Below are 17,765 nucleotides of genomic sequence, written 5' to 3'. Positions count from 1 at the left end.
TCTTCTGTATTTCGCCAAGACACAAACACGACGGTACATGCTGTGGTCACCCAAAAGGTACCCAGGCCAGTCAGGCTTGGAAATAACCGCGACGCAACTGAGATATACACTATTACTATGCATGGTGAGGACGCGAGTCTGGGAGAAGGGAGCACGGCCTTTAGGGTGCTAGAAGGAAGGACTTAACTTTGTGGATGAGGATATGCTTATCATTATTACCTCTGAGGAGCCTATTGGAGGCTCAAAGACATAGTAAAGATGTGTACTGCTCACAGAAGGGAAGCCATTCCGCACAACAATCAAAGCAACTACATATATGTATAAAATGATAACTTAAACACCGAGACTCGGCCATCTTGTTGTTTTGTGTGAATGTGCAATACTAAAATATTAATGTATGGTTTCTACATTTCCCATATCACGTGTCTCAATACGCGGGCAGTGGACTTGCGATATCAATTTGTCTACAACACTCTCCGCTTCCTGGGCCGGTTGGTGTTCATAGGGGCTTAATGAAATTGATTCTAATTACAGTGTCCTGTTTCTTCATAACATCGTTGGGAAATTTCTTCTGTTGCGTTGGTATCCAAAACGCCAGTATCCAATTGGACACGAGCCCAGATTGCCGACTGGCATGGTATAGCGTAACTGTTGATCCGTCTCATAAAGACACCATCCATCATTCATTCAAATCGTATCATATCCTCATTATCGTGAAAGAGGGGTCCGGGTGCGAGACGGGCACTTGAAATGCGTCATCTGGCCCAGACAAACCTCGAAACCGTGAAACATCTTCAATCTGTCCTATCCCCTGAGAAATTAATGCGTGCCCGTAATTCGTAGTTTGTCCGCAAGTCGCAGTGTAGCCCAATACAGTTGGGCACCTGCACCAGTGAAGCAGTAGTCGGTATGTGGTGGAATCTATACAAAGAAAATAGCTGTGCTAAGCAAGTTGGCTGTCGTGATTTATTCTAGGCCAATCATCATCACCATGGTGACTGAGATCGCCGAGGGACGTTATTTCGACTCCGAAAGTCTTTTAGTCGTTGGTCGATGTAAGCAAGTCTGGATGCCAGGCTTGACCGGGAAGGGGTGCTCGGGGGGTTCGTCTCGGAAGGCTGCTGTACCGTAGCAAACCCCCGGCGTAGAGCCGTCAAGTTGAAGCCCAACGGTTGCGACAACCTATTGGGAAAGGAATGACTGGCGCCAAAAGGAGAGCCCAGTCGTGGGATTTGAGATGCGGCCGCTGCCACAGAAAGCCCAGCAGACGCGCCGCTCTGGGCAGGGGCAAACGGATCAGACATATCTGTTGACCTTGGGATGAACATACTGTCGTTCTCTGCAGATGCTGTTGAACTAAATTGGGTTTTGTTTCCTTCTCGTAATCCGGGCTCCGTGGGGGGGATTCCCCAGAGAGCTGCAGACAAGCTCGGCCGCCGCCGTGGTTGGTCCTCGAGTGACTTGACTGACCTGCGTTTCTGCGTGCCGGATTTCGAGCGCGTCAGTCGCACGGGCGATTTCAACAACTTGCGGGCACCAACCGTATGAGGCTGCCTTCGTACATCTGCGCCATCAACAAGCGGTGTTGTCGAGCTAGGACCATAACTGCGAGCAAAGAATGGCGAAGCAAGTCGACGACGACTAACCGGCGGTGCATGTTCCAAAGTATGCCCCGGGGCGGCTTCCGCAGAAGCAGCAGTCGGTGTTACCGGCTCCTCTGGCTCGGGTTGGGAGCAAGTGAGTTGCGCCAGGGGGCCATGCGGCTGCATAGTCTCCGAGGTACTTAATGTCAGGGACATGGCCATATCTTGAGCGGAGAAAGCGGAAGGTGGACGCGCAGGCCCATGCTTCCTGTTCCAACGACGATGAGCCGCAACCTGGAAAGGTGTAGGACTGCGAGACGTATACATAGCGTTTCCAGGCTGCGTACTAGCCTTAAGCCTGCATAATTCACGCAGCTGAGATTTGGTTGCTGCGCATGTGTGTGGCCATTGAATGAATGGCTTGCTAGTCTCTACGGTGGGTGTGCTGTCTCGGTTCGCTGGGGTCACGGCGTTGGAGCCCTTCCAACTTCGCTTGGCTTCCCGCGCAACACGATTGCAAACACCTTCAGGTGGGATACGACACTTCCCCAGACGAAAAGGGGTGACTCGCGGGTCTTGCAAGTATAACATATACGTAGACCACAGATGCGCGCTCATGGCCTTGGTCCATGGGGCTCGCCTAGGCTTTCTGGAACGCGTGGCGGGCGCAATTGGCATAGCGCTATCCGAATCTTCGCATTCGGGACCGCTGGCGTTGGGACATTGACAATCGTCGTCGTCTGAGGCGTGAGAAAACTGGCTGTAAAGAGATGACGCGCTGGTTTGGGTAGAGAAGGCCGTTGACGGGCGACTGGACTCGTATTCCGGGCTCGATTCTGCATCAGAGCCGCTCCAACAGGATTCAATCGACCAGTCTGGATATTCACTCGCCGAGAGAGTCGGCGCAACGTCCCCAGCGGGCGTCTTGGGAGGCGAAAATGCGCGCGCACGGAGCTGTTCAAACAACCCCATATCGCCGTGTTCGATCAGATCCACTTCGGATAGATCATCCACCATATCCTCATCGGTGTTAATGAAGGATGGCTCCTCCACACTCGGTATCGGTACATCAGCAGCAGCGACAGACGCTAAGAACTGTTGTGTCGGCGCAGTGAGCTGGGTAGTAATATTGCGCCTCTTGAGTTTGAGTCTTGGTCGCGGTGGCGATGGCGGCATTGCCTCCATAGGAGCAGAAGGTTCCGGAGTCCTGGGGTCGCGTTCGCTGGCAGGCAGGCGAAACCCCCTTGGGAGAGTCGCCGCACCGCATTGTAGAGGCAACATGGCGAGAGTGATAAATTTCAACCTTGGAGATCACTGCGATGCATGTATAGCGCTTGTTGCGACCAGTGGGTAGTATTCGACGATATTGTTTACTGGCGTTTTTCCTCCCACGAAGCTTCGGCAGGCGGATCGTTCAAAGCGGAAGCCCAGGTGATAGACGCGTCTTTGTTGTTTTTGACACAAAAGCGCTGTATTGGAATCTGGGGGGGCGGCGCGCAAGTTTGTCGCAATCTGAAACCAAGACGGTGAGATATGCAAGTCGTGTCGATCGGCCCAGGTTGTCTTGCGCAGTGTCGGCCCTTGGTATTTACGATATTTATATAGAATTAGACTTGGGCGGGAAGAAAAAGGAAGCGATTTGTCATTGCAGCGTCGTGAAGATTGTATAGCAGTTAGAAGAAGCAAAGGGACTCCCGCTCTGATCGGTTCAAATCCAAGTATATGACGATTCGAGTAAATAGACTGCTAGTCCTCTCCCTGCCGGATCGATGGCGTCAGCAATCCGTCCGCTCAAGACGGGCTGTAGGGGGGAAGCATATAGGAGTGAGCGACTGTATCGTATCGTGCAGGGCAATTGAAGCAATTGGGAAGCAGAAGATGAGCGACGGGAAGCGGGCGGGATAGGTTGTAATGTAGGTAGCGAGTGAGCGGAACTGAACGAAAGCAGGTAGGTGACAGTGAAGGTGGAGCGGCGACTGGGGGCAGGGGAGAAGAGCGAGACGGTACCTACTTTACACAAGCACCATCCTCCAATCAATCAGTTCCAAGAGCAGTGACTGGGTTTATTTACTGATCCAGAAAAGAAGGAAGATGAGGGGGATACCTGCTGAGGGTACGGGCAGATGTACGGGGGGGGGGGGGGGGTGATCGGTCGACCTGCGTACCTCCTCATGCAGCCATGTACCCGGGGACTCTGGACTACGTCCTACTCGGGCTGCACGCGGTTGAGATTTGGGATTGGGAATGCGGTAAGCGACCAAAGCAAGACGGGAAAGGCCCTGAACCGCCACGCCTTGACGCCAAGTGAGCCCAACACGGTACCTACGAGCAGTGCAAACCGGCTTCCTGACTGGCCGGACTGGCTGGACTGGCTTGAGACCAGTCCACTGTGCCCACTGTACTAACTCTGAAGTTGAGCGGTCAGCCTAGGTCTTCTGCTAGAGTCGAGCCAAAGCGCGGACATTTATGGGGGGCCTAGGCCATCCCTGTAGGTACCTAGGTAGCAAGGCAGCAGGGAATCAGGAAATGGCATGGGGAAGAGCCTGTGGGTGAAAGTCGAGACCGGCCCTTGACTGGCCTGACCACACTTGATGGCATTTTGGAACAAGTCTGCGAGCGGTTCGATGTGAGAGATATGCACGTATGAGATTGATGTATTTGATGTAGGTCATTGAAGTGGTGGAAGTCCGTGTTGCGAGACTTGCGACTCCAGTCCGCAAGACACTAGCATCTGAGCCAACTGCACTGGCAGCGCCGATGGATGCAGGTGCTGATAGGTGCAGTGGTGCTGATTGTACTAGCAGTGTAAGAGGACTTCACCATCAAGGGCGAGACGTTCAACGCCGGTGCTTGGCTTGGGCCTAAAGTAGAGGTGCCACTGCATGTCTCTGTGAAGCAGCAACCCTGCCCATGCAGTATGGTTGCAGGACGTGGCCAACAAATATGGACACAGCAGGTAGGCATACCTTTTTTTAATTTTCAATTCTTATTTTCTGATCGACGGACCGCGGGGTCGAACGAGTGAACCGATAGGTGCGCAGTCAACCACGACGAGGACAGTGCACCTACGCGTCTAGCAGAGGCGCAAAACGGCTGGGCGATAAGTGCAAACAAGCAGCAATCGGATGGTGGGAAGAGGTGGACCAAGGCCCAGCAAGCCAGTCAGGCGAGGAAAAGGACCAAACATGGTATTCTCGTGATGGCTTGTTTTACGGCAGCGCAGCTTGTTTGGCTCATGCGCAGCGACTGCAGAAACTCGAAGGCAATGGCCAAATGGATCAACCAATGCATGGATGGGCAGATATGGTGTTGACACCCTGTGAAGAAGATACACTGTGCCTACCCTAGGTTTGTTGCTCAACTCAATACGGGATTACTTGTGATGCAGACTCGGATCCCCAGAGAACGTGCCTGGGCGAATCAAATATCACAACGGCGATCTGGAAGTACGTACTGCAGCCAGTCGTTCGTTACATGCACGCACAGCCGAGCCAAACCAGATGTAGGGCATGTGCAGTGAGACATTTCTTATGTAGTAGCAGGAGTCTGGAGTCTGGAGTGCGGTAGTGCAATGTAGTAGTAATGCATTCCACGGGCACTTATTGAAAAAGGGTGGCTGGGAGAGAAGTCGTTACATACATGCACACAGTACGACTATGCAAGTACATCAATTGATCCAATATGTGCGTGCGTGTGTGCGTGCATGCGTGCATGCGTGCGTGCCTGGCCTGAATGATTGATTTGATGGATCACACACACAAACCAAGGTTCAAGTAGGTGTTTGCAACGAAAGAAGGATTATCCCTTCCATAGGTCAGGGCAAAGGCCAGATCAAGCTCAAAATACAGAATAAGCTCATCCGTCGTCTCAAATCCAACCTCGTTGATTTCCAACGGGCGTTTGTCCGTCATCTCGAGTTCCCGACATCATTTCGGATGCCCATCCATTCATTATCAGTGCTCGGTTGGAGCAGTGGGAGCGAAAGAAAGCGGGATGTGATACCTCTGGAGGCCAACCAATCAACGCTCATCTATACATCGCGAAACTGACACGACTGCCACGCGCCTCGGACCTCATCCCACATGTCGAGGGAACCACCAATGGACCCCTCGGAAGAGGTCCAGCTTCCTTCTCTCTCTGGTTCGGGCTAATGTTCATGCATATATCCAAACTTGCCTTCAATCGTTGGGATCAATCTTCCAACTATTTGCGAACTATCCCCATACGATCATATACCCGCTGCATATGTTCGCCAGTCGCATACTGGTGCCACGGCTGAACGCATTTGGCATGGCCACGATACAGTGGTTGCGTACGATCCGTTGGTCCTCGTGTATAACTCTACTCTAGGAGACCGTAGGGATACGTCGTGATCACGTCATGGCCCATATCTATAGGCTGTGCTTACTGTTCACCATTTTCGCCGGGGGATTGGGGGCATTTCCCTGGCAATGGCATGCTGCCATTACAAATTTACATTATATACAGTGTTATGGATGGATTTACCTCGATGGACGTCGCAAAGGCAGATTTGAAACGTATCAATACAGGGCAGCCCCTTAGAATACTGACGCGGCATTCTTCGAAGGGCTGAAGACGCCAGTATCGATATGTGCTGTCCAACTGAAACAGTATGGCTTGTTTTCATATTGGTCTTCATCCCTTGAGGGCTCGATATTTACCTACTTAAGAGTTGAACTGGTCTTGCCATGTTGGCGAGGCTCTCGCGTGCTACATGTTATATATATATCTCTCTTTCTCTCTCTTGCCTCCTGCGACACCATGCTCGATCAGGCCAGAGCATTGCCATCATCCATCAAGCTCCTACTGACACTGGTCATTTTTGGCTGGTCTCTATACTACATTGGGTTTCTAGAAGTCTCCGCAGATGGAAAGAATGAAAAGGTCCTCTTCATGGGTAATTTTCTCGAGAACAAGGCAGATGCCGATGGCGATTTTGACGGGGAGCCGATTGCTTCTTTGTGTTCGGCCAAGAATTGGACCAAGGGCTTGATTTTCAATTGTGATGCCCCAACTGGTGGCATAGGCGTAGTCCGGAACGTTCATCTCAACTGCATCCGGTTTGCCATTGAGGCCGGTGGTCAGTCCGTATAATAGATAAAGTTTGAAGTTGTTGGGGCTGACTGCCATGTTTAGCGGAGTTGATCATTCCCGAGATCGTGCGTCGTGACGATAGAGACATTGCCAGGTTCTTTCCAAACCCCAAGGGACCTCAGCGTGGTGCGCCGTCCGACTATTACTATGACAGGAGTCACCTGAATTGGACGCTTTCCACCTTCTGCCCGCAAATGAAGGTGTACTGGTCTATTGACGAACTATTCGATACACCGATGGCCAGTCCCATACCACTCAGACTTAACGCCCTCGGTCTGAGCCGGGTGGACCGGACGGTTCTAGCGCAGCCTGGGAGATGGGCTTCGCAGTTCACCAAGTACCTGGACTACAAATCCAACCCAAAGACTCGTCTCTGGCCCTTGAGAGTCAACGTGGCCCAGACGCGGTACGTATGGCCCACCTCGTACGACGGCCCTGCTTTCGCACGAAGTTTTGGGCATGTCCTGCGATTTAGAGAAGACGTTCGGAGACTTGCTGCTTCGGCGCTCTTCTCAATGCAGAAAAGGGTTGCTGCTCATGCCGGCCAAAATGACGGCGACACAAGCGCCGCCCTCGGTTTCGTCGGCGTTCACTTACGTGCGCAGGAAGACTTCTGGGATATTGACTTTCTTCCCTATGAAAAGCAAGCGGCGTATTATTTGCGCTACATGGTGCAGTCGAGATATTCCTTTGCGTATCTCGCCCCCGGCGCATCCGCAGAGCACGTCACGTCATTCACGGAACGGGCCCGGGGCTTCAACATCACCGTGGTCACGAAAAGAGACCTGCTCGACAAGGAAGAACTCGGCTATCTGTCAAGCTTGAGTTGGGATCAGCAGACGCTGGTAGACTACGAGCTACTACTCCAGGCCGATCTGATGGTTGGTATGAGCGATAGCAGCTTTGCTTGGAACATCGCCTTGAGCAGAGCCACGGCTGGCGGCACGGTAGGAAGCAAAGACTTCACGTCTCGGGGCAGTCAAGTCAGGTGGCAAGACGCGAGATCTGCCCTCGTGGGCGAGCCGAATGACTACAGCAACATGGAGAAGGCAACCTGGCCATGAGAATGCACACTGGAACACTTGGAGCGAACTAGAATGTGTTAGCTATTCATCCCGCTAGTTTTCTGGCAGCCGATCTACTCTACTTCCAAGCACTTGGGACCAGTAAGTAGGTAAAAGTGCCGTGTCCCATAAAAGCCCGTCCATGAATTCGGACGTCAAGCACGCGGGCGGATATTTATGCTTGATTGGATTGATTGATCGATCAATCAATTGATAGGGCTTAGCTTGCTCCAGTCAGGATTGGCACTATCGTTCTCTAGCGCCCCCTCCTGGTTGAGCTGCTGCGGGACCCATGCAATTGGAGTCTTCCCATCAGGCGCCAATGACATGCTTCGCATCCACATCTGCTCCCATGCATCTTGCAGTCCTGTCCATGCCACAATTATATTTGTGAGTACCTACATAGACCTGCTCATCGCTGGTTGCCATTTCATCGTCTACTCCGATTGCAGAAGAAGGAGGAAAGTTAGAAACAAGAGACAGAGGAAACAAAGAACGAAAGCAAGATCAGAACGCAGAGTTGCTCAATATGGCGGCCATCACAGAAGTCGTGACTTTGGCCAATTTCGAGGCTAAGATGCCTAACTGGACTCCCGACCTCCCCAACCACCTTTACGCATTGGTTGACATGGGAAGGTTCGTGATGCTTTCTGCCTGCTGTGCTATTGCCGGCATTGCTCGTATCTTGGCAATAGACGGTGGCTAACTAACTTGTAGCAATGGCATTCGCTTCTCCATATCGGACCTTTCGCCGCCACAGACTCGCCTACTGAAGTGCTTGTACAAGGAGCGCGCCGCCATCTCGCTTTTCGACGCTCTCAGCACTTCGCCATCCACTGCACCGTTGAAGTTTCCAGCCGAAACTATCACCCGTGTTGCTCAAACCCTGGCCCGCTTCAAGGCCATCGCAGACAGCTATGGGGTGCCACCAGGCCACATTACGGTCTTCGCTACGGAGGCAATGCGCAAGGCCGAGAATGCGGCGTCGATGCTTGAGGCTGTCTATTCCGCATCTGGACTTGGCATATGCATCTTGGCTCCCGAGGTCGAGACCCTGTTCGGCTCTGTCGGGGCAAGAAGTGGCTTCGCAGAAGTGGACGGGCTCTTTCTTGACCTTGGTGGAGGATCAGTTCAGATGACGTACTTGAATTCAGCCATGGACGACTACGAGATTGCCGCTGCACAGTCCGGGTTGAGCCTCCCCTTCGGCGCTGCGAAGCTAATCAAGATCATCCAGTCAGGTGAAGCGAAGCAGCAAGATATCGCGCGATCCGACCTGAATACGGGAATGCAGAAAGCCTTCGCAGATCTGCAGAACAAGTTCCCGACAACCCTTCAAGCATCCAGTTCAGACCCCGCAGGCATAGATGTCTATCTCTGCGGTGGCGGTTTCCGCGGCTATGGAAGCATGCTAATGCATAATGATCCGATACAGCCATACCCGATTCCAGCCGTGGGTGCCTACACGGTAAGTAACTCCGGCCGGCTGTTCTGTCCGCGTCAAGCCCCTATTATGAAACAGTGGGACCGTTATTCTGGAGAGAAGGGTCACTAACCTAGAGAACTGCAAGGTTCCCGGCTCTTTCTTCAAGGAGAGTAAAAGGATGCGTAGGATCAACGATGAGGACGAAGGTAAAATCTTCGGCATGTCAAATAGGCGGCGAGAGCAATTTCCTGCCATTGCCACCGTCGTGGAGGCGCTTGTCAGCACCGTCCAAAACATACGCAGTGTCACTTTCTGCAGCGGTGGAAACAGAGAGGGCGCCTTGCTCATGAAATTGCCCAAACATATGCGAGAGACGAGGCCTCTGTCGCTTCTTCGACAGCCCGGGGATACCACCGGTGACGCCACGCTGTCATCTGCCATCGAAACCTTGAAGTCTGCGGTACCTCCCGGCTTTGATGCACGTAATATATACACAGTTTTCACCCTCGAGTTGGGTCCGTTGTTCGTCGAGGCAATCTGGTCGCGTCTTGGACAGCCAGATAGCGCGAATGCTGCATATGAGCTACACCGTGCTATAACCCGGGACCCCAGTATTCCTGGTTTCACGCATCTTGCACGTGCAACACTTGCTCTTACTTTGTGCGCCAGATGGGGATCAGACCTGGGCCCCATAGATCAGCAGCTGCTCTCGAGTCTAAGGCAATTGGCATATGCCGCATCGCCGGAGGTAGTATTTTGGGCGGAGTATTTCGGCGCGGTTGCCGCTGTATTGACCACGCTCTGCCCGACCGAGCCAAGGAGCCCGGGGGAACTCGGCAATGCAGTTAGGTAAGAGCCTTGAGTCTTGTAACGAACTTGTACTAAAATATCACGTACTTCAGGTTCCGTGCGGTCGCCACAAAGGGGAAGAAGAAAAAGGATCGTATTGAGCTAACTATACTGGTTCCCGCTAACGCCTCTCGTGGAATTGAACTCCCGAGCCTCCAGAGCCTTTTCAAGAATGTTGGGAAACAGAAGAAAAACGCGTACACTGTGGCCAGAAAAGTTGAACCGATCATTGTTCAGGTGTCATAGTCCGGTACGAGGCGGAAAACTACGGTAAACCTTGCGAAGACTTGAAGAAACTAACCCGTCCACGATCTGGACGCCATTCAAGACGCACATGGAAGTGCCCGGGACCAGGGGCGATCAAGCCCGCCCGCATTGCGTCCGAGTAGGTGGCCATTGAAACCCAACCTCGGTGCCCAAGTGTGGCGTACATCCCTGTGCTCTGGGCAACACTCACTGGGCCATCATGACGCTGTTTTCCGCCTCTTGCTCCCACGGGAATGGCCTTTTACCATCTTGGCAAAGAGAGTCTTCATGAAGGGATCAAGTGAGCTTGATTCCCGATTCAGGGAGGGCACTGCGATAGTCAGTCAGTAATTGCAGAAGACCAGCAGACAAGATAAGATAAGGCAGAAGAGGAAGGAAGAGAGAAGAAGAGAGAAGAAAACTTTGCAACATACAGAATTGCTCCAGACTATTGGCTATCATCTTTGATTCGTGGGGGAGTTGTTGCCAATAAGATCCTACACGTTGACTGGCATGATTGGTCGGGTCCGCAACCGCAATATCATCGGGCACGCCTCGCTTGAAATGGGCTTCGCACATTACCACAAGGGCCATAAAGAGCTCTCGTACCGGTCTACCAAATGACTGATAGACCCCGGCGTTGCCACCACTGCGATGAGAAGAACCGGATCTTGACTGGGTTTGCATCCTTTCCATGGTGTGCATGTCTTTATAGGTAAGCATCAACAACATCATGCTGACCCAAGTCGGAAGCTGATCTGCTGCCTGCATGACACCAGGGCTCGAGAGTTTGTCGAATGTGGTCCAGATATCACGCTCAAGCCGATGAAGCTCGGCTCGTGCCATCCCTCTGAGCTCACACACGATGGAGGCCGGCAGCACGTATGCCTGGGAGGCGTTTGCGTCACGATAGTAGAGGCGCCTAGGCTTCCATATCTGGTACATGCATCTAAACCTCAGAACGTTGTGAAGCAAGTTGTACTTGGTGATGTCAGCATGGCGCAGTGCTATGGAAGACTGCCAAGACTCACCTGTGGCACGTTGTGAAACCCACCCCTCACGCAGGAGTAGGTAAACAGGTCCAAGGCCGACAAGAACCCGGAGTCACTTTCTTTCAGCATCTGCTTCTCTACCCACTCCTCGATGAGCTGGGATGAAGGCACGGAGTCTCGGAGAAAGACGTAGCATCTCTGCGACCGACCGCTGCTCGCCTGGTGGCTCATGGCAGGCAGCCCGAGCTCGACTTCCTGCACACACACATCCAAGGCTTCAGGAAGCGTTGCTTGCGTGTCGAAATAGATGAACCACCTGAGAGGGTTGGACTTGCCGCCGAATTTGCTTGCGGCAGGAGCTGGAAGGAACATGGTCAGCGATGCAGGACACGGCCACCGTGCGGCAATTCTTGGCGGCGCCGACGATATTGACATATACGAGTGTCAGTACGTACAGAAGTCTGGCGGGAATGCCAGCGCCATCCCTTTCTCGAGGCGAACGCAAAGGTCGTACTCGCTCAGCATGCTGTCCCGCCACTGTTTTCTAGCATGGCTGCTACAGTGGTCACAGGGGTACTGCGTGCTGCACTGCGTTTGCTGTCAACGGCCATCGGTGCCAATCCTAGTGTGAGGTTTACTTACCTTGGTTTTCTTGATACGGCATCGCAAGCACGCACCTCTCTCGCGGACCTCAGCAACATTCTCCCTGTTGTGCAGCGGTCCTGCTCGCTTGCCTCGCCCGGGTTTCTGTGTAAGGATCGTGGGCGACCTCATCGACGACGACACTTGGTGAGCCGCCGATGATAAGGTGTAGCCTGACGTGGCGCTGTCCCGATAGTTGTCCACCAAGTTTGGAGACGAGGTGTATTCCAGGTTGTGGTTCAAGAGAATCCGGGATGGATAGTGAGGGTTCTTGGGCCTGATCTCACGCTGGGGGATGGTGTAGTCGTCGTCATGTTGCTTGAGGATCTTCAGCCGGGCCTTGTCGGGAGCGCCGTCCTCGACGGGCGAAGAAGGCGAGGCGCCTCCTTCGTCGGAAGATCCTGACGTGAGGCCTGGCACGGATGCCGCGTCGGGGTTGCTTCGTCCTTCCATGTGTTCCTCCTGGGCTTCATCCAGCATGGAGGGAACTATCCACTCACTGATGTCAAAAGAGAAGACTCTTGACTGGTCATGGTCATGCCAGTTGGCAGGGGTGGCTGAGGTCTGGCGCGGGACACTAGCTCTGCCGCTATAAGGGTCGTCTTGGACTTCTTCAAAGGGAGAGGGCCAGTCACGGAAGTCAAATGGGAAGTCCTCGAGCTGGGGGTGTTGGAGCAACGGGTCCTGATGCCAGTTGCCTGAGTTGAGTGGGACTTGCCGTGGGGTGTGTCTCCTCCCGACCTGGTTTATAAAGCCAGGGGCCTCGTTGGCGAGTTGTCCGAGAGCCGCCATGCCCGCGTGTAAGTCACCAGTCATAGCTTGGCTTGTAAGACAATGCACGGCGGAATCAACACACTGGCGTGTGTCCAGCAAGATTCTTGTGGGGTATCAACAGGCAAAAAAAGCTCACGAGACAAATGAGGTTCAAGATGAAGTGTCATTTCCCGGTGAGACGAGCATCTCGACTCGTAGAAGTCGAGGCACGCATCGGCGAGATACCTCAAAGTGCGCATCGGCAGCCATCCCTCTGATTGGTCGGCAGCCTGGCCAAGCTACTACGGGAGCCTCTGAACTGACGAATCGCATCCCTGCTTCTCACCGAAGTTGACCAAGCCAGTTGTTGACGGGTCGCACAGAGTGTCGGCCGGCCGGTCGGGATGTCAAGGACAAGAACTACAGCCATGGCAACGCTCTACTATACACGGCGTTGGGGGCCAAGGTCCGGCGAGGCTCGACAGCAGACAGATGCAGTGCAATTGATTCGGCGATGGTGAATTGAATACCTTAGTCAGATCCCGAGTTCTATAGACTTCCCCGGCCTCTCTATGCGCAACCAATTCTAAGACATCGTTCCGATACTCCTTCCAAAAAAGGCAAAAATGTCGGCTTACACGGAGGGAACGTGCATACATGGCCTGCCAACCATTCCTATCGTATACTTCTAGACTTGTACATACCTACTACCTACCTACATGCTCGCTTGTACCACTGCCAGATCCTGTTACCTGCTAGTTCCCCCCCGGGGCGACACACTGGACCCGGCACATCACCTCATTGTCGCCAACCTCATGGTACTGCTCATGGGAAAGGACCCCCCCTACCTCACTTTCCTTTTCTTTTTGTTCCTGGATCTGATAGCTGCACTCCTTGGGTACGGTATGGAAATCTAGAAGGGAGACAAGGGGGTATAAAGCGCGCCCCCCTCCTCCGATCCATCTATCACCACCCTCCAAAAGGTAGGTAGGTATGTAATGTAGGTATGGTACTGTGTGTGCACCACAATGCGAACAGGGCGGGTCGGGCTGTGATTGGCACTCATGCAATCAGCACACCCCCTTCGTCTTCAGGGTCGGCGGCATCTTGCGTCTTCTGGCTGCAATTACTAAGCTTGTCATACCATGGTTAGATAAAGCGATTTATGGGACTTCATACTTGAGCCTACACATATCACGAGACGGGGCTTGGGGAGGGGGTTACGATGACCCGTCGAATGTTCCCACGGCTGTTGCGGTGTTGGCTGCAGGATTGGGGTCGGAGGGTCGATGGGTAATGGCCCGTCCTCTAGCCTCTACTACTACATGTACATATCCGCCTCCGACCCACGCTTTCTCTCCGCCCCATATGGACGACATGGGGGTCCCGTAGTCTGGCAACATCTCTGACCTCTTGCTCTCTATGTAGCTATCACGCAATTCACACATTTTGGACATTTTTTTTTCCCCATGCCTCCGCATCGCTTCATCCCATACCATAACCCAAACTGCACCGCTCGTTCGACTTTGCCCTTGTCTGGATCGGTGGAGAGGCAGCTTGCGCCAGGTCAGAGAACAGTCTGTTGGGCCGAATGAAAATCTCTATACGACGATCCCTCTTCTTGGCTCTGGATCGCCATGAATTGTGCGTCTGCGGGAAACTGCCGCCTATTAATCCGTACCTCGTTGCGTCTCTGCCAAGACACAGTTGCACACCTTCGGAGGCGGTCTTGATTGAGTACGGAGCGCGATGCTATAGCTGGCACTTGGCCGACTGGAGAGATTGTGCTATATAGAGAGATTGTTGTAGCTGTCGTGCTTCAACAATATGTGCAAAGCGTGTGCCGGTGCCCATAGCCACGTAGGGTATATGCCACGGTGGTTGATCTATACATCGTTTTCTATCTAGCATACAAGACATAGTCTGCGCTGTAAGAGTTGAGACCGCCGACACATCGTCACAGGGGGTAAAAGTGTTAAAATGGCCACCTAGAGCTGATGGAAATTTAAGTATACAAGTAGATAATGTACACCCCTTGATTGTCCGCTCAGTCTGGTGTTGATTGGCATACTTGCCCCCAGCATGCAATATTTAATATACTGGGTTACGATAGTGAAACTTAGAGCCTCAAGACGAAATCTTGTCCGTTCTATCCTGCCGTGAGCGTCGTCGAGTCAAGCCACTCCCGAATTCTCTCGGGATCTATGGATGAGAAGGATTTCAGATCCGAACATTCCACCAGAAGGACAGCAGCGCTTGGGCAGGTCCCATCATCCCACCCGAGAAACTACCGAGTTGTGGCGGCTACTGCCTAGGTTACCAGGTGTGTGCGTTGCGTTTGTATTAGGAATCGAAGATCAACGTGCCTATTTCAACAAGTGCCCAAGGATGCGAGGACTCCGGCGACGTCATCACGGATCGCGGCCCGCCCGGCTTTGACCACGCAAATGTACCACTTGCCTTTCATCTCCTCGCCTTCGTCTCGAGGACGGCCGAAAATTGAACCGGGAGTCAGTCGACTCCGTTTCCCGAGAAATATAGATCTGAAATTGCCGTGGATTAATAATGTCCCTACACGAGGCGGATGGGCCCCACGCCGTCGAATTTAATCGAGTCCATACCTCACCTATGTAGTAAGCTATACGTACACATATCGGGAGTGTCTGACCGTCACGAAGACTCGGAGACTCTCTTAGCCAGGTGCCGTTTGCCTCGGTAACAAAGACGTTGCCATGCAAAAACGAGGACGTTTGTGCCATCTGTCAGGCGCGGACTACGCTTGCTCGTTCCGTGGGGAAATAGCTGGACCGTCCCAACCGCAAGAGCAGCCAACGCGGTGGCGTTCAAATCCCTTTAATCAGTTCACTTCCGTGTCCATTGGTAAATCGTAAAGCCTCTTCCTATTTTGAAGCAGTGCATATGCAGCCGTCTGCAGTGGTAGTTGCCGTACCAACCCAACATCGACGGACGGCGTGTGCTTTGGGTTTGCACGGGCGGGAGACCAGTGAGGCTTGAAAAGCGGAACGGAATTCCATCGGGGATTTACAGTCATCGTATAGATATTTATATAATGTACTCATTGATTATCATCGAGGTCTATTGCCATAAGGCTGGCTAGCGTTTACACATGAAGGGACTAGAGAGATTCGCGTCGTCGAATCCATTCGCTGTTGGGGCTCGTTGCGATCGAAGCGAATTACGTATAAAACGACGGCTGTTCGTTCATCCAATCAAAGGGGAGGAGGCCGAGGCAGGCTACACGTCTCCACGGCGTAGTCCTCTGCCTTTGCATGTTGATACGACAGGAATAGCAATTGGGCAAGTACATACCTACATACATTGTTCGAGCAGGGCAGGCAGGGCAGCCACGGGTCGAGCTAAAGACGCTGCGGCGACGTCTGACTTCAGCTTGTGGTTCGCAATAGACAAGAGGGGGGGGAGCAGGAGCCATGCCCATTATATTATAGGCCGCGATATCCGTACGACGGACACGTACTATTTTTCACACTCAAGTCAGTCTGTTAGCCATGGCGTTGTGTGCATCGATAGCTCGCCGTGAGTGGATGTTTGCTATTAATAGCCCTCTTTTTTTTTCTTCCCTGAGCTCGTAGCAGTACCTACTCGTAGTGCCCGCGCCCCTCTCTTTTGATGCCACGCGCCACAATCCTAGGTAGGCATCGCTCCCTCCTATTGTTGAAACATACAGGCCGTAGCGCAAAGCAGGCCACGGGGGGAGGAGGAACAGAGACATTTGGCCAAACGCAGGAACAAGTGGGAAGTTTCAGACGACAGGTGATTGTTTACATTGCAACCTCTGTATATTAAGGTTGTCAACAGACAGACGGAAAGAGAGACAAAGTTAATTAACGTCGAGCAGAAAGGGAACCAAAAAAAGAAGCCCCCCAAAAAGAAGGAAAAAAAAAACCTGCCTGTCTGTTTGCTGCTGCATGCAGCTTAGTACATGACGGGAGTGCGGAGAGATGGGCAGATGGGCTTGGCGGTAAATTGGAGGTGGTCATCCCATCCATCCAGAAACCCATCCGTTCTTCCATCCCAGGTTTTCTGCCCCTGCACCCGCTGCGTCATCTTACCGTACTTTTTCTGACCTCGGACTGCCGCTGCTCAGACGTGCCTCGAGTGTCGGTCTTGCTTGATCTCGCGTTTGCAAACGCCCAATCTACAGAGAAACACTGTTGAAGTTGGAAATGGCCCTGGAAACACGATAGTCAATGCCGGGTAATGAGAGCTGATTCTAGCGCATCCAAATTTGCAGGCTACAGGCCAGCCGGGCTGAGCAAATAGGACTCAGGAGGTCTCCGTCAATATTAGTTGTTGGAGCTAGTCCTCCTAAATACACGATGCGAGGAACACGGGGTCGCTAATGCATGGATACCTACACTGTACATCCAGTCCATGCTGCATGCCCACCCACGATTCCCCCAACTCCCGGTACTTGCAATGTAGGCACGTACCCTTGCTCTCGCTTGTCCTCGCTACCCAGCGCGCGCTCCCTCTCCCACTCCCACCTGAGGAGAAGGAGGAGGAGGAGGAGGAGGAGGAGGTCTGCAGCGGTGCGGCGAGGCACGGCGAAAGAGAGCAAGCGATATGCGAATACAGGTGTGTGTCCCTAGGTCTCTCTAGGTGCCCTATGGGATGGGATGGGATGGGAATGGTCGGGTTTTTAGGATGTATGTATGCATACTCGTTATGGCCGTCTCCTCCGCTTCCGCTTGCCCTCATGGTCCCTTTTTCTTCCTTTTTTTTTTTAACCCTTTTTTCCCCAGGGACTGTTTTTGTTGGGTGCTAGCGAACGTTTTCTCTCGTCTACTTTGACCCAAACATCCCTTACTACCGTCACATTGACTTCTGTGCTCAGATGAGACGCTTTGGACAGGCATACCCTCGCAACCACTGGAAAAGCAACACCAGCAGCATAACGCCCGGTGGAGCAAACGTCATCCACCAAAACGTATTGTCTCCGAAACTCTCCACCAACTTGGTAGAGAGACTTCCCCTAGACCTGACCGTCGGGATTCGGGACGCCCATTGGTGGCTCCGTTCAGCCCGGCTGCCTTGACCCAGACGGCTCGAGGCG

The 17,765-nt window shown here is 52.9% G+C and overlaps 4 protein-coding genes across 4 annotated transcripts; 2 read left to right on the top strand and 2 right to left on the bottom strand.

Moving 5' to 3' along the window:
• Positions 1-986: 986 nt before the first annotated feature.
• PG985_015367 (uncharacterized protein) lies at positions 987-2,864 on the bottom strand (the record flags this gene model as incomplete). Its single annotated transcript, XM_066835133.1, has 1 exon — positions 987-2,864. One exon carries the CDS (start codon positions 2,862-2,864, stop codon positions 987-989), a length of 1,878 nt encoding a protein of 625 aa, XP_066676336.1.
• A 3,501-nt stretch (positions 2,865-6,365) lies between these two features.
• PG985_015366 (uncharacterized protein) lies at positions 6,366-7,762 on the top strand (the record flags this gene model as incomplete). Its single annotated transcript, XM_066835132.1, has 2 exons — positions 6,366-6,684; positions 6,741-7,762. The coding sequence occupies 2 exons, from the start codon at positions 6,366-6,368 to the stop codon at positions 7,760-7,762; spliced, it is 1,341 nt and encodes a 446-aa protein (XP_066676335.1).
• A 529-nt stretch (positions 7,763-8,291) lies between these two features.
• Positions 8,292-10,283, top strand: PG985_015365 (Ppx/GppA phosphatase family-domain-containing protein; the record flags this gene model as incomplete). Its single annotated transcript, XM_066835131.1, has 4 exons — positions 8,292-8,398; positions 8,480-9,230; positions 9,334-10,037; positions 10,091-10,283. The coding sequence occupies 4 exons, from the start codon at positions 8,292-8,294 to the stop codon at positions 10,281-10,283; spliced, it is 1,755 nt and encodes a 584-aa protein (XP_066676334.1).
• Positions 10,284-10,602: 319 nt separating this feature from the next.
• On the bottom strand, positions 10,603-12,709 carry PG985_015364 (uncharacterized protein; the record flags this gene model as incomplete). The annotated part of the gene is made up of 5 exons (XM_066835130.1): positions 10,603-10,614; positions 10,785-11,219; positions 11,315-11,634; positions 11,731-11,863; positions 11,918-12,709. 5 exons carry the CDS (start codon positions 12,707-12,709, stop codon positions 10,603-10,605), a joined length of 1,692 nt encoding a protein of 563 aa, XP_066676333.1.
• Between the last annotated feature and the right edge of the window lie 5,056 nt (positions 12,710-17,765).

The sequence above is a fragment of the Apiospora marii genome, assembly GCF_038362585.1.
Source record: "Apiospora marii strain CBS 49790 chromosome Unknown utg000013l_segment0_segment0, whole genome shotgun sequence".
NCBI lineage: Eukaryota > Fungi > Ascomycota > Sordariomycetes > Amphisphaeriales > Apiosporaceae > Apiospora > Apiospora marii.
The sequence above is the reverse complement of the archived record's forward strand: the minus strand, read 5'-3'. Positions and strand labels throughout refer to the sequence as shown.